Source organism: Nothobranchius furzeri, chromosome 9 (genome assembly GCF_043380555.1).
Source record: "Nothobranchius furzeri strain GRZ-AD chromosome 9, NfurGRZ-RIMD1, whole genome shotgun sequence".
Classification (NCBI taxonomy): Eukaryota; Metazoa; Chordata; class Actinopteri; order Cyprinodontiformes; family Nothobranchiidae; genus Nothobranchius; species Nothobranchius furzeri.
Window position 1 is genome coordinate 31,100,880 of NC_091749.1, and position 15,317 is coordinate 31,116,196.

A 15,317-nucleotide genomic window follows, 5' to 3' on the forward strand; every position below is an offset into this window, starting at 1 on the left:
CACGACACAAAGTGTCGGTACATTTAAAAAAACTTTAAATAATAAAAGGGGCCAGAGAGCTGTAGAGTGAGTGGAACATTGGGTTGTGAAGGAAGAACAGAGTGGCCAACAGTGTTATGGCTATGGATAAATTATATCAACAACACATTAGCTGTAACAGTCAGGGATATGTTTATCCTGTTTGCCTGAAAATAAATCTGTCCTAAAGGCAAAATTCAAAAGCAGCGAGACTCCCACCTGGAAGTCTTTCACTGCTTTTGGAGCTGGCCATTAAGACAATTGGCAATATTAGTTAAAAATATATCATTTCCCCTATTTGTGAAATGAACTTTGTCTGACAAAAATGTACTGAGTCCAGAATAAAGGCTAGTTGGCTGTACAAGATACAAACAAGTATTATGTTTTGGAAATATATGAAATGTATTTAGCCTGCTAATTTATCTCAAATACTAATAACTACCATATTTTCCAGACTATAAGTCGCACTTTTTTTCATAGTCTGGCCAGTCCTACGACTTATACTCAGAGCGACTTCTATACCAAACTATGCAGGCTATACCGCGCTGCTGCTGCGGGCCGGCTGCAGACCAGGAATGAGCTCCCCTGCCCCACTGAGAATAAAAAACACACAGCCATCACCTGCTGGAGCCTTTGGCGCATCGTTACGCGCCTGATCCGGTGTTACACCAAATTCTGCAACCCATCACAATTTGTGACCCCAGGGGTAGTGTTGCAGTTTGTTGCGTCTATACAGGTGCTGGCCAGTAAATTAGAATATCATCAAAAGGTTGAAAATATTTCAGTAATTCCATTCAAAACGTGAAACTTGTACATTATATTCATGCAATGCACACAGACCAATGTATTTCCGATGTTTATTACGTTTAATTTTGATATTTATAGGTGACAACCAATGAAAACATCAAATCTGGTATCTCAGAAAATTAGAATATTCTAAAGGCCAATGAAAAAATGTTTGTTTCTCTAATGTTGGCCAACTGAAAAGAATGAACATGAAAAGAATGTGCATGTATAGCACTCAATACTTAGTCGGGGCTCCTTTTGCCTCAATAACTGCAGTAATGCGGCGTGGCATGGACTCGATCAGTCTGTGGCACTGCTCAGGTGTTATGAGAGCCCAGGTTGCTCTGATAGTCGTCTTCAGCTCCTCTGCATTGTTGGGTCTAGCGTATTGCATCCTCCGCTTCACAATACCCCATAGATTTTCTATGGGGTTAAGGTCAGGCGAGTTTGCTGGCCAATCAAGGACAGGGATACCATGGTCCTTGAACCAGGTGCTGGTGGTTTTGGCACTGTGTGCAGGTGCCAAGTCCTGTTGAAAGGTGAAGTCTGCATCCCCATAAAGTTGGTCAGCAGCAGGAAGCATGAAGTGCTCTAAAACTTCCTGGTAGACGGCTGCATTGACCCTGGACCTCAGGAAACAGAGTGGGCCAACACCGGCAGATGACATGGCACCCCACACCATCACTGACGGTGGAAACTTTACACTGGACCTCATGCAACGTGGATTCTGTGCTTCTCCGCTCTTCCTCCAGACTCTGGGTCCTTGATTTCCAAAGGAAATGCAGAACTTGCTTTCATCAGAAAACATAACTTTGGACCACTCAGCATCAGTCCAGTCCTTTTTGTCCTTGGCCCAGGCGAGACGCTTCTTGCGCTGTTTCATGTTCAAGAGTGGCTTGACACACGGAATGCGACACCTGAATCCCATGTCTTTCATGAGTCTCCTCGTGGTGGTTCTTGAAGCGCTGACTCCAGCTGCAGTCCACTCTTTGTGGATCTCCCCCACATTTTTGAATGGGTTTGTCGTCACAATTCTCTGCAGGGTGCGGTTATCCCTAGAGCTTGTACACTTTTTTCTACCACATTTTTTCCGTCCCTTCGCCTGTTTGTTAATGTGCTTGGACACAGAGCTCTGCGAACAGCCAGCTTCTTTAGCAATCACCTTTTGTGTCTTGCCCTCCTTGTGCAAGGTGTCAATGATTGTCTTTTGGACAGCTGTTAAGTCAGAAGTCTTCCCCATGATTGTGGTGCCTTCAAAACAAGACTGAGGGACCTTTTAAAGGCCTTTGCAGGTGTTTTGAGTAAATCAGCTGATTAGAGTGGCAGCAGGTGTCTTCTATATTCAGCCTTTTCAGAATATTCTAATTTTGTGAGATACCAAATTTGGAGTTTTCATTAGTTGTCACTTATGAATATCAAATTTAAATGTAATGAACATTGGAAATACATTGGTCTGTGTGCATTGCATGAATATAATGTACAAGTTTCACGTTTTGAATGGAATTACTGAAATATTTTCAACCTTTTGATGATATTCTAATTTACTGGCCAGCACCTGTACATCCTGAATTGGCATAAAAGAAGAAGATGCTACGTTAAAACCGTAACCTACGTAAGCTTTGAGGAAGTTGTGCGGCACGGACCATGGATATTAAAAAGAGCATTTGTTAATGTTTATTGCAAACAAACGGGACAAGAAATGCAGCGATAAGCAGGGCTTTGACAAGGAATGTTTGCTAACGTTAAACATTGATTTTACAACATGCGAAGTCCGCAGGTAAAATGTTCAGAACCTCCATTTATTGAAATAAATTGTTGTGATCCACATCCTCAGTTTATTAGAAACCACTACAGATTATCTGGTTATTACGTTTTTTTTCTTCTGTCACTCCAATGCCACTCATATGTACTGGTGGAGATAAAAGGGAAATACAATGGCACAAACATCACAAAACGCTTTTTTTTTTGTTATTATCTTTAGTGAAAATTAAAGACATCTGCATTATTACTGAGATGCAGGTGGTCACATTCTGTGATAGTCACTATCATATTGTGTGACCTTACTGTAACTTCAGTTATAATTACTTTTACATCACACAAACTGTTTCTGGTAACTTCTCTGATGATGCAGTTTATAAAAAAAAGTGCATTTGACCTCTGACATCTGCATTATTACTGAGATGCAGGTGGTCAGATTATGTGATAGTCACTATCATATTGTGTGACCATGGTCCGTGCACCACAACTTCCTCAAAGCTTACATAGTTTACGGTTTTAACGTAGCATCTTCTTCTTTTATGCCAATTCAGGATTTACAGACGCAACAAAACGCAACACTGCCCCCTGGGGTCACAAATTGTGATGGGTCGCAGAATTTAGTGTAACACCAGCCCAGGAGTGAGCTCCCCTGACCCGCAGGGAACTAAAAACACACAGCCATCACCTGCTGGACAATGTGGCACGCTGCTGCGGGCTGGCTCCGACCCAGGAATGAGCTCCCCTGTCCCGCTGGGAGGGTTTTAAACACTGCCATCCTCTGCTGGAGACCGTGGCGCTCTGCTGCGCCGCGTTGTTTATTCTGTTATTGTTACCGATACTTGTCTTGCAATGTGAAACGCTTGGTCTCAAATTTTGTAATAAAAATAATAAAATGTCCCCCCAAAATGCGACTTATGGTCCAGTGCGACTTATAAATGTTTTTTTCTTCTTCATTATACATTTTATGTCTGGTGCGACTTATACTCCGGAGTGACTTATAGTCTGGAAAATACGGTACGTTAAAAATATTGAAAACTTGCTTAAAGCAAAATATATTTTCATTAAGGAAATAACATAAACTTATCGATTTCATACTTTTTTATTCACAGAAAGATAGTTTTCATGAAAAAGTGCCACAAACCTTCACACAAACTCCATGTGAGCTTCAGGTCGATGGTGTTCCACAGAGTTAGCCCCGGTTGTAGCTAGGTAGCTACCTCCATTAGCTTAGCTCGCACCTCTGCGTTAGCTTTGCGTTAGCTTCAGGTTAGCTTGTAGCTAGTTTGACCTGGTGTCGTCATTTGATCCCAGCCTTACAGCCCCATCCTCAGCTCCACCTCTCTTCCTTTTTGTGCAATTGTCTGGGCTTGATGGAACCTGTGACACTGTCAAAATGGCGGTGTTGGCCACCTCCCATTTTTCCTCAAAAACGTGTTATTGGAGTCTATGGAAACCCATTGTCCATTTATATATATATATATATATATATATATATATATATATATATATATATATATATATATATATATATATATATATATATATATATGTCAATGGTCATGATCCTGCCACGCCTTGACCTCCATGCACCATCATTCACCTCATCAGCCTTCATGCTTCATACCTGGCCCCCTCATCTAGTCCCAGCCAACCCAGTTTCCACAGCAATCCCAGCCTGCGTCTCATCAGCTTCATCCACTTCACCTGCTCCTGACTCCTCAGCTCATCACACACACCTGCTTCCCCTACTACTTAAGAACCAGCCATCCAACCATTCAGTGCCAGATTATTGAATGCTCATGCCAGTAAATTCTCCAGCACTCCAACCTCTGCCTGTATCATAGCTTCCTGACCTCGTTTCCATGCCTGACCCTTGCCAAGGACTCTGCCTGCCACCACAACCCTCGCCTGTCTTCGGCCACGTCTCTGTACATGCTTATTCCCGATCTGGCTTCGACCCACACCTGTCTTTGTCTCTGCCCTTACCTGAGTATTACCCCGGTAACACCTCCACGTCTTAGCTCCTGGCTAATAGACTTTTTAAATGCTTACTGTGTTTGGTGTCATCACAGGTCCTCCAAGTTCTGGTTGTGACACTTAACATTCATGGACTCACCCATCTTGACTCACAATGGGGAAGGCTGTTGTTGGTTTAGCGTCCAGGAAACAGCAGAGAATGTCCCAGCTAGTAGAGGCTAGTCGTTAACATTAGTAACTCCACAACATAGCAGAACTCCTTCAGGCTTGAGTTATTTGTGGAGATAAAACATCAGAGATGCAGAGTAAAGGGAGTCAGGGGTAGAGCTGCACTGCTGTTAGACAATCAGAGGTGAGATCTCCAAATATCAGGAAACAAGACTCCAAATGTGGTCGTCTGAAGCTACTTTCTCCTCTGGCTGAATTTTCTGTCCTCAAACAGGAGTACTGGAGCTTCTTTTCCCCAGAGCACAACTTAAAAGGCATCCATTCCTACCCAAAACTACTGCAAATGTATTAAAAACACTCAATTAGTAGAAGGTAACAAGTTAGCATTAGCAACTCCACCACACAGCAGAACTCCTCCTGGCTTGATTTGTGAAGATAAAACATCTAAATGTATGGATTAAATGAGTGAACCACGCATTTAAATTATAATCTATTTCCCTCTAGGGAGGAATAAAGTAATCTCTTATAAATCTTTACATCAACTTTATACTACATGCTTATTTTCATACTGTTGGTCTCATTGCTGAGATAAACTATTAGACAGAGTTTAAACCCTTTCTTAGGTTGTACATTCTACAACATCTCTCCTGTAACTAAGTTGTATATCTTTTCCCTTTCAGGCCGATTCCAACAAGACCAGGATCGACGAGGCCAACCAGCGTGCTACAAAGATGCTGGGAAGTGGCTAAACTGCAGCTTAAAGTGCTTTCTTCCCTTTAAACCCCTCAGAATAACAACAGCGACCAAACCCAGCCCTGCCCCCAACACCAATAATGACAGCAGGCACTGCAAAGTCATGCTTTTATTGTGATACTGGTAGAAGTTTGCACACATGCACATATCATTCACCCCCCACCCCCACCCCCCTTTGTCAGTGTTGTTCAGTGATGTCGCTCTTTGGATTTTTCTAGTTACACAACATCCTCTCCAACCATCTCCCTGCTGTACATAGTGCATCTTTGCTTTAGATCACTCGTCTTCTCTTCATTCTCTTTTTTTTAAGTTTTTGTGTAAAACAATCTGTGCGTTCACCTTGTTTCCCTCAGTCAGTATTCTGGTATTGCATATTCATAACACTGATCAGATAGGATGTCATGAAGCTACATGATAAGGCCATATATATGATATTTGTGGAATAAGTAGTACAACTAGGCCACTGTTCAAAGATGTTTCATTAAGATGTAAAGCTGCTCAGATTTTATTAGTGAGGAAGTAAAAACAAAAGGATTTGTACTATCTGAATGGACTTCGCTCCAGTGGTTTACCAACCACACAAATGGGACAGTATTGAAAGAACTGAATGCCATAGGTTGAATAGTGTTATCCGTTTCCTCAGGGAGCTGAATCTAACCACTCAAAAACAAGGGTTTCATCATTTATTCATGCATTAAAATCTGATAAAACTTAATTTTGCTTAAAACTCAGTATATGTGTGCAAAGTTACATTAATGTGTGGTTTGAAACGGAAACACGAAGGCCTGAGAGGCCGTTTTTAAAGGGAGACCAAAGGTCAGCTGAAGTGAGTGCTAGTGTCTAGCACATTTAGAGAAAGGTCAATGACCTCTTCACGTAACAGCAACCCATCATTAAACCCTTTCAATATCGAAAAGTGTCACGCATGTCCTTCACCTACTCAAACATACTGAATAATCCATTTATCCAGGAAAATATGCTACAAATGTAGGCCACTCACAGGAAGCTGATGTTTATCTGCAACAGTGCCACTCTGTTTCATGTCTTTCCAGACTGTGACCATCACTGTAAAATAAAATGTACCTTGGTAAAATGCCAATAAAATCATCAAAACTGTAGAACGGAACCATGCTTCTGGTTTGTTTATGTGAGGTGCTACAGCGACTGAGTGAATGTGGTGACATCACAATGGAATCTTCCATCCATAATTTATGTTTAGGATGGGGCATCGTGGAGAAAAGCCCAGATGTTCGTTTGCCCAGCAACAACCTTCATCTCCTTCTGCAGATCCCAAGCAAAATCCCTCCAGAAATTTCTACGTCTGCCCCAGAAACCCGCAGGTCCCTGAAACCCTGCAGAACAAGTCGACCTGGAAGCATCCTAATCAAGAGCCTGAGTCACCTCAGCTGATCTTTTTCTCCATCTACCACTACGTCCTACCATCGCTCTCTCTCTTAAGGTGGAGACTCACCCACAACTTGATGACATCATTCCACCTTCATCATAAAACTGAGTACAGGACAGGTCTGTCACTACCTTCTTGGTGACTCAGAGGCAAAACATGACTTTTTTCCCACGCTGCCTTTTAGAAATCACATTTAACAGTAAGAAAGCTTCTAAAGTCAGTTGTGTTCAGTGAAAGGAACAAAGACCCTAGCAGAGTCAGTAAGATCTAATTTTTCGCTCGTCTGCAGAACTCATAAACTTAATCTAACATCATCAATCTTAACAGACTCATAAAGTCAAAACTTGTGTTGGGCATGTTGCGTTTCGAGGAAATCAAAGATCACAGAGGAAGAGACAGATGAGGAAAGATGTGTAGCAGCACATCACACTAATGGACATCCACTATGGTTTAGGGAGGATTAGAGTTTACCACGTCTCACACACACACACACACACACACACACACACACACACACACACACACACACACACACACACACACACACCGATGATTCCACGTGACATGCTTCATAACACAATTGTTCCTCGGGTTGCTGGCGTGTTGAAAAAGTCTGCTCTGATGGGACTTTCAGCTTCAGTAGCTGCGGAACAAAGGGAAGAAGTTCTGCCATGTATCATCCATGAGTGTTATAGATCCAAAACCATGTGCAGATCAGTGCTAACAAAGTCCCAGACTCTGACACACCTCTGGTGTTCTTATGGAGGTGTCAGAGAGCTATGAGACTCTTGAAGCTCTCTGACACCTCCATAAGAACACCACATCTCACAATGAGACGTGTTGAACCACCGTTCTGACCAAAGTAATGTGTAGTTTTTATCATTAATTTCTAGGTTTTCTTTCCAGGAGGTTAAAAACTCATAAAAATGAGAAAGATTATAACAGTAAAAGGCCAGTTGTATGATTTGGAGATCTACTCCGAATGAACGAGGCAGCTTTTCCAGTTCTTGGTGTTAACCCTTTAAGCGCCAAAGTCGCAGAATTGCGACAAGCAGCAATGTTGGATTTAATAAGCCACAGCAGCAGAAATCAGCCCTCATAGTTAATACGTTACACAGCGGGGTGGCAGACACCTGTAACTTCAATCCAAGCAGCATTTGTGGGTGTGTTACTATTCAAACTTTTCAAGTATTTAGAACTTGAACCCAGCCCAGCAGTCGCAGAGGTTGTCAGAGCAGTCAGATCAGTGAGAGCGAGCGAGTGGTAGCGGAAAAAACACAATGCCGAGAGGAATGTTCAGTGTTAACGAAGCTCTTCATCTAGTACTGGCAGATTCGGATTCGGAGGAAGAATATTTCCTGTCCGAGGATGATCTGCCGTCTTCTAGCGAGACGGAAAGCGTGGCTTCAGCGCGCAGCAACAGAGAGTCCGTCAGGCTGACGGACTCTCTGTTGCTGCGCGCTGACGGCGTCAGCGATGACACGGTTACACAAGCTGCCCATCCAGCCCTTATCTTGTCCGATGTTCCGCGTTGGGCAAAGAGAAGTGGCGGAGGGAGGTCTCGTACCAGGTTTGATCCTTTGATCCACCGTGCCAGGGGGGAGGGGGGATGTGGTGGCGGTGATCGGGCCGGTGAAAACTGATGATCTATTCAGCCACTACCTACCTACCTACTTGTTTGTCTGTCTGTCTGTCTATAAATGTATACATATATAAAACAATTATGAACAAAATAAACCATAGAAGGGATGAGTGAAATGTGTTCATGACACTGAAGCACCAGAAACAGTGTTCTTGATTGATCTGCAGTAAACATAACAAAATACCAATAAAGTCATAAATATTATATATATACATACATAGTTATATATGTCTACATAGGAATATTTTATGTGTATCGTAAACAATAACAACACTAAGAAAATGAGACAAAAACATTTTTAAAAAATCTGCTAATGTGATGCAATCCGATATGGCTGCTACCTGATGATGTCATAATATGCAAATGATGTGAGTGAATTTGTTCCTATCACAAAATGTGGCTCATACTGAAGATTTTTCTGATTTACAACATTCCTCTATCTCTAACCAGATTTAAGCTACAAGCTCTTTAAATAGTGATATAAAAAATTCATATTTTACTGAAAAAACTATGGCGCCTAAAGGGTTAAACCTTAGGAAGTACAGCAGCGCCACAACAACTGGGGTAAAAGTGACAAACGATGGTGCTTGAAACAAAAAGAAGAAGAAGAAGAAAGTATCATTTCTATAGCACTTCTCAAGATAAAAAATCACGAGGCGCTTAGCAAGCAAGCGAAGCCAACAGAATGACTACTCTTCATACCAAAAAGTCGTGTTCATTGTAGGCAAATACAACATTCAAACACGCACAGACTTACCTCACAGAAAGATCATGCAAGTGTAATATCAGGATGTATATTTTATTCACATCATTTGTGAATGTGAAAACATTTCAAAGTTTTTAAATGTGAAAAGACACAAACAGGAAGTCAACTTTTACTTTGAAAGCTGCACCTCAACTACAAAGCGGAAGAACCGCTATTTTGCTTGGAAAAGAAATTGTAAAGGCTCAGGCTTTTTTCTCCGTTGTTTTCAAAGTGGAGGACGACCTGGCAAAAGTGTGAAGGAACATGTTCTTCTGACTTATTACTACATCTAAGAAAGAAAGAAAGAAAGAAAGAAAGAAAGAAAGAAAGAAAGAAAGAAAGAAAGAAAGAAAGAAAGAAAGAAAGAAAGAAAGAAAGAAAGAAAGAAAGAAAGAAAGAAATCAATCTTTTATATAGAGAGTCTCAAGATAGAAATCACGAGGCGCTTCAAAAAAATTTACATATAAAAAAGATTTAAAAAATGATAAGAATAAAAATAAAGGGAGGGTGGTGTTGAAGGTCACGCAAAAGCCAGCCTGAAGAGGTGAGTTTTCAGCTGTTTTTTAAAGGAGACCTCTGAGTCCACTGACCTCAGGCTCCAGAGTCTGGGGGCCACAGCAGCAAATGATCTGTCACCTTTGGTCTTTAGCCTGGTGCGCTGCACAACCAGTAGGCTTCGATCACTGGACCTCAGGGACCTGCTGGGGGTGTAGGGACTGAGAAGATCACCAATGTATGATGTAAACTTTATTAACATTTTTCAAACAAACAAACAATCTAACAAATATTTCTAAATTTTTTACATCTGTTGCTGCTTTGTCTAAAAGTTTTAGAGCATCAACTAACTGTCATAAAATGAACTACTTTCATTAGAAAATAAATATGTTCAGGAAAGAAACTTGAGCTTGTTTTCCATCAATGCGGACTTGGGTGAAGTGCAGATCAGGGTGCACAAGAGGCGTTATCAACTTCCGCACTTGAGAATCAGGACACCCTAAGCACTCGCACCCTTGGTCAGGATCGCACAATGAATAGTGCAAGTGTGGGAGTGCGAGTATCGGGATTTGGCCTTTGTTTCTTCTAGAAGTGATTAAAAAATCCTGCTAGTTGTCTGCATTTCACCTTTTACAGCTTTCTCATTATTACGAGTCATAAAACATGTTATTTAGAGAAACTTTCTTGTTAAAACAAGATGCCATACATATCACATTAAAACAGAACGTTTCATGTTTTAATAAGACAGTTTCTCTTTAAAACGAGATTTATTTACGTTTTAGAGAGAATGTTTCCCCTTATTACAAGGTAATGATCTTTAATTTTTTTCCGCGCACTGATGGTAATACGCTCCCATATATGGAGGCGTGGTCTCCTTCATGAGGATGTTCTTGCATATGAGACTCATTCCTAACACAGCGAGAGATTGTGTGATTTATTCATATTCTATAAGATGTTGCATAAAGTTATTTTACCACAGCCTAAAGTGCATGATTGAAGGATGAATGATACTACTTCGTCTTCTTCGTCTTCGTCTTCCTCCGCTTATCCGGGTCCGGGTCGCGGGGGCAGCATCCCAATTAGGGAGCTCCAGGCCGTCCTCTCCCCGGCCTTGTCCACCAGCTCCTCCGGCAGGACCCCAAGGCGTTCCCGGACCAGATTGGAGATGTAACCTCTCCAACGTGTCCTGGGTCGACCCGGGGGCCTTCTGCCGGCAGGACATGCCCGAAACACCTCCCCGGGGAGGCGTCCAGGAGGCATCCTGACCAGATGCCCAAACCACCTCAACTGGCTCCTTTCGATCCGGAGGAGCAGCGGTTCTACTCCGAGTCCCTCCCGAATGTCCGAGCTCCTCACCCTATCTCTAAGGCTGAGCCCGGCCACCCTACGGAGGAAACTCATTTCGGCCGCTTGTATCCGCAATCTCGTTCTTTCGGTCATTACCCAAAGCTCATGACCATAGGTGAGGATTGGGACGTAGATCGACCGGTAAATCGAGAGCCTGGCTTTCTGGCTCAGCTCCCTCTTCCCCACGACAGATCGGCTCAGCGTCCGCATCACTGCAGACGCCGAACCAATCCGCCTGTCGATCTCCCGATCCCTCCTACCCTCACTCGTGAACAAGACCCCGAGATACTTAAACTCCTCCACTTGAGGTAGGACCTCTCCCCCGACCCGGAGGTGGCAAGCCACCCTTTTCCGGTCGAGAACCATGGTCTCAGATTTGGAGGTGCTGATCCTCATCCCAGCCGCTTCACATTCGGCCGCGAACCTACCCAGCAAGAGCTGAAGGTCAGAGCTGGATGAAGCTAGGAGGACCACATCATCCGCAAAAAGCAGAGACAAGATTCTCCTGCCACCAAACTCGACACACTCCACACCACGGCTGCGTCTAGAAATTCTGTCCATAAAAGTGATGAACAGAACCGGTGAAAAAGGGCAGCCCTGGCGGAGTCCAACCCTCACTGGGAACAGGTCCGACTTACTACCGGCTATGCGGACCAAACTCACGCTCCTCTGGTAAAGGGACTGAATGGCCCTTAACAGAAAGCCACCCACCCCATACTCCTGAAGCGTCCCCCACAGGGTGCCCCTGGGGACACGGTCATAAGCCTTCTCCAAATCCACAAAGCACATGTGGATTGGTTGGGCAAACTCCCATGCCCCCTCCATCACCCTTGCAAGGGTACAGAGCTGGTCCACAGTTCCACGGCCAGGACGAAAACCATATTGCTCCTCCTCTATCTGAGATTCAACTATCGATCGGACCCTCCTCTCCAGTACCTTGGCGTAGACCTTTCCAGGGAGGCTGAGGAGTGTGATCCCCCTATAGTTGGAACACACCCTCAGGTCACCCTTCTTAAAGATGGGGACCACCACCCCGGTCTGCCACTCCCTAGGAACTGCCCCCGATGACCACGCAATGTTGTAGAGACGTGTCAACCATGACAGCCCTACAACAATACATAACCCATCACTTCTCACAGGTTGTGTCCTCAAAATAGAAATAATAGGAACAAAACATTTTACATATACAACCTTTATAAATAGATCAAACAAACCAAAATGTATTTAAAAAATATAAAGATTTCTGGAATAAAAAAGGGATCCTCCTCCTCCCTGAGTCACACATATGTTGTACCTCCATTAAAATTAAATGCAGACCCGGCGCCAGAGGACTTCACCTGGAGGGGCAGTGGGTTTTTCTGGGGGGGCCCAGTAATAAACCGTGTTTTTTTCAACCCCTTTGCATGTTTATAATCTGTCTGGTGGACGTTACATACATATACTTCCGGGTCAAATCCGCCATTTTGTGTCACCAACTTGTTCTACATAACTAACTGAAAAACTAAGATTCTTCATTGTTTAATTTCGATTATGTATGCCAATTAAAAATGCAATCAAAACTTAAGACAAAGTAACCAATTTTACTGAACCTCTTAGAAAAATACTTGCAACTCACCGTTCTTAGCTGCGCCTGCGCACCACAGAGTCACCATCTCAAAACAATCCTTACGTCGGTCCAGTTAATGTTCTCCAATAACGTACTTCGTCCACAAGTCATCTTCCAAATCCTGCCCTGCAGCTTGATACCTTAGTAAATTCTTCTTTTTGCACGTATTTCTCATAATGTTTACATCACGAATACTAGTTAGCATCAGGTTAGCATGCTACTTCTTGGCTGCGTTTTTTTTTCGGCAAGATGGCTGTCGGGGCAGGCAACCCTTTTTAAGCCGTCGTGCACTAATCCCGGTGAACTTGTTTGGACCTCTACTTTTGAATACCAAATAGGTTGCTTTTTTTGCCTATACATTTTAAGGACTAGATTCACCTTTTAAAACTTTTTGAACTGACCCAATCTGCCATTTAAAGGAGAAGAAGATGACGCGGGAAAAAGCAGAAACTTCAGCTAAGTCAGCGGTAGCCTCCAAGAGCTCCGCATCCTCTGACCACGAATATGCAATGGAGACTTCAACACCGTCAGTCCAAAAAAAAAACTCCACCTACGCCCACCAAAGCACCCCCACCACCTAGCAAAGGTACTGTATCCCAAAGCGTGGAAACCAGCAGCTCCATAATAGAAGCTATTAACAAGCTAACAAACAAGATTGATGACTTTGGTGTGCAGCTAAATAACAACATGATAATGGTGGCTAACATTGCCAAGCTAGCTGAAATGAACGCAGCCGATATAAAAGACTGTAAGGCTAAACTGGCTGGGTTGGAAAAAGACATTCCTGCTCTTAACAAAGAAAACGCAGAGCTGAAAGAGAGAATGTTGGAGCTGGAACGATATATGCGTCGCTGGAACTTGAAAATCCAAGGCTGGAAAGAAAAAAATGTTGAAGATACCCGCAAAGAAGTTATTGACATCTTGGCTAAGATCGCGCCACATTGGGCCTCCTCTCTGGGCAACGCTGTGGATACCGTCCATCGTCTAGGGAAAAAAGAAGCAGGTAGACACCGACAAATAATAGTTCAGTTCACCATGAGGCACTACCGAGACGCTTTCTGGAAACTGACCAAGGATTCCCAGGTGTGCAAGGAGCTGGGCGTCTACTTCAAGCAAGATTTCTGCAAAATAGACCGGGAGGCAAGAGCTGCAGTTTGGCCCAAAATGGAGCGAGCCAGAGCTGAAGGGAAGAACGTCTACTACCGAGGGCACACCGGTTACATCAACACAGTTCGGGTATTCCCTGGGTGACTGTCGAACTATTCAAAATAACCAGTCAGTACATCACTCCATGAGTATGTTATGTTTTGCTAACAATCCTATTTATGCCATGTTCCTTAACCAAATTATAAGATTGCCAAAAGTTTAAATAGGCAGGTTCAATACTTACTGTTTATTTTACCTATTTGGTACGTTACTATGATGATTTTTCATAGAGGTCGTTTGCACTTTGTGAATTCAGTTTTAAGGGTGCTCCCAATTTTATAGAGTTCTACTTTTATCTGGGTACTTGAAGTACAGTCAACCTTTCTATTTTGCTTTCTCACTTCCCTTTTATGTCATTCCTTAGTTCAAATTTTAACTGTGTGTCTTTAAATACCAGGGGCTTAAGAGACAGTGTTAAAAGAAAATCTATATTTTTGTTCTGTAAAAATGTAAATGCGAGCTGTATACTGCTACAAGAAACACACTCTGTGGAGACAGATGAAATTTTTTGGTCTAGTCAGTGGGGGGAAAGAATAATTCTTTGTCATGGTACTAACAAATCAGCTGGGGTAGCCTTACTATTTAAAAACTTTCGTAATAAAATTGAAACTCATAGGAAAGACAGTCTGGGCCATTGGCTAATTTGTGTGCTAAAAGTGGATAATAGCTTTTTGATTCTATGTAATGTTTATGGTTACAACAATGTAGCTCAGAACAAACTTTTATTTACTGAAATTACCAATCACCTAAAAGAACTATCACACAAATACTCCACAAACAATCTTATATTAGGTGGAGATTTCAATATGGTTTATGACGAATGGCTTGATAGATCACCCTCTAAATTCTATTCCCATCATATAAATTCATTTTTACACAACTTCTGCCTAAATCTCAACCTAACAGATCCTTGGAGATTAGCAAACCCACTTGTTCAGTCCTTTTCGTGGTTCAAGCCTGATGGTTCGGCTAAATCGCGTATCGACTTCTGGCTAATCTCAAACAGCTTAATGCAGAATAGTGTAGATGTGGGTGTCTCAGCTGCGCCTTTAACCGATCACTGTGTGATTCATTTTAGTGTCACTCCTCAACTTAAAAACTCTTATAATAAAGCTTACTGGAAGTCTAACTCATCCCTGCTTACCAATGAAAATTTTAGTAACGAAATACTTCGACAACTAGAACTTATTTCAACTAATGTAAACATAAGCTCTTACACAGAAAAATGGGAATTCTTTGTTTAAAGTACGTCAAATCTCATTTAAACACAGTAAATTAATAACTCATCAGAACAAGCAAAAAGAAACTGAAATTATCAGAGAACTTAATTACATCTGCTCGAAGCCCTTTTTTTAATGATAATGACAAACAACGTCGAAGTATTCTACAGTCCTCTTTAGACAATATTTAT

General features: G+C 42.4%; 1 protein-coding gene across 3 annotated transcripts in view; it reads left to right on the plus strand.

The window, feature by feature from the left end:
* The window catches only part of LOC107382039 (synaptosomal-associated protein 25-A), an 82,202-nt gene extending 75,616 nt beyond the window's left edge, over positions 1-6,586 (plus strand). For all 3 annotated transcript variants that reach the window (XM_015954011.3, XM_015954007.3, XM_015954008.3), the window contains exon 8: positions 5,388-6,586. In XM_015954011.3, the coding sequence (XP_015809497.1) occupies positions 5,388-5,456 (69 nt within the window). In that variant the 3' untranslated portion in view covers positions 5,457-6,586. The remainder of the gene's footprint in view (positions 1-5,387) is intronic.
* Positions 6,587-15,317: the final 8,731 nt, after the last annotated feature.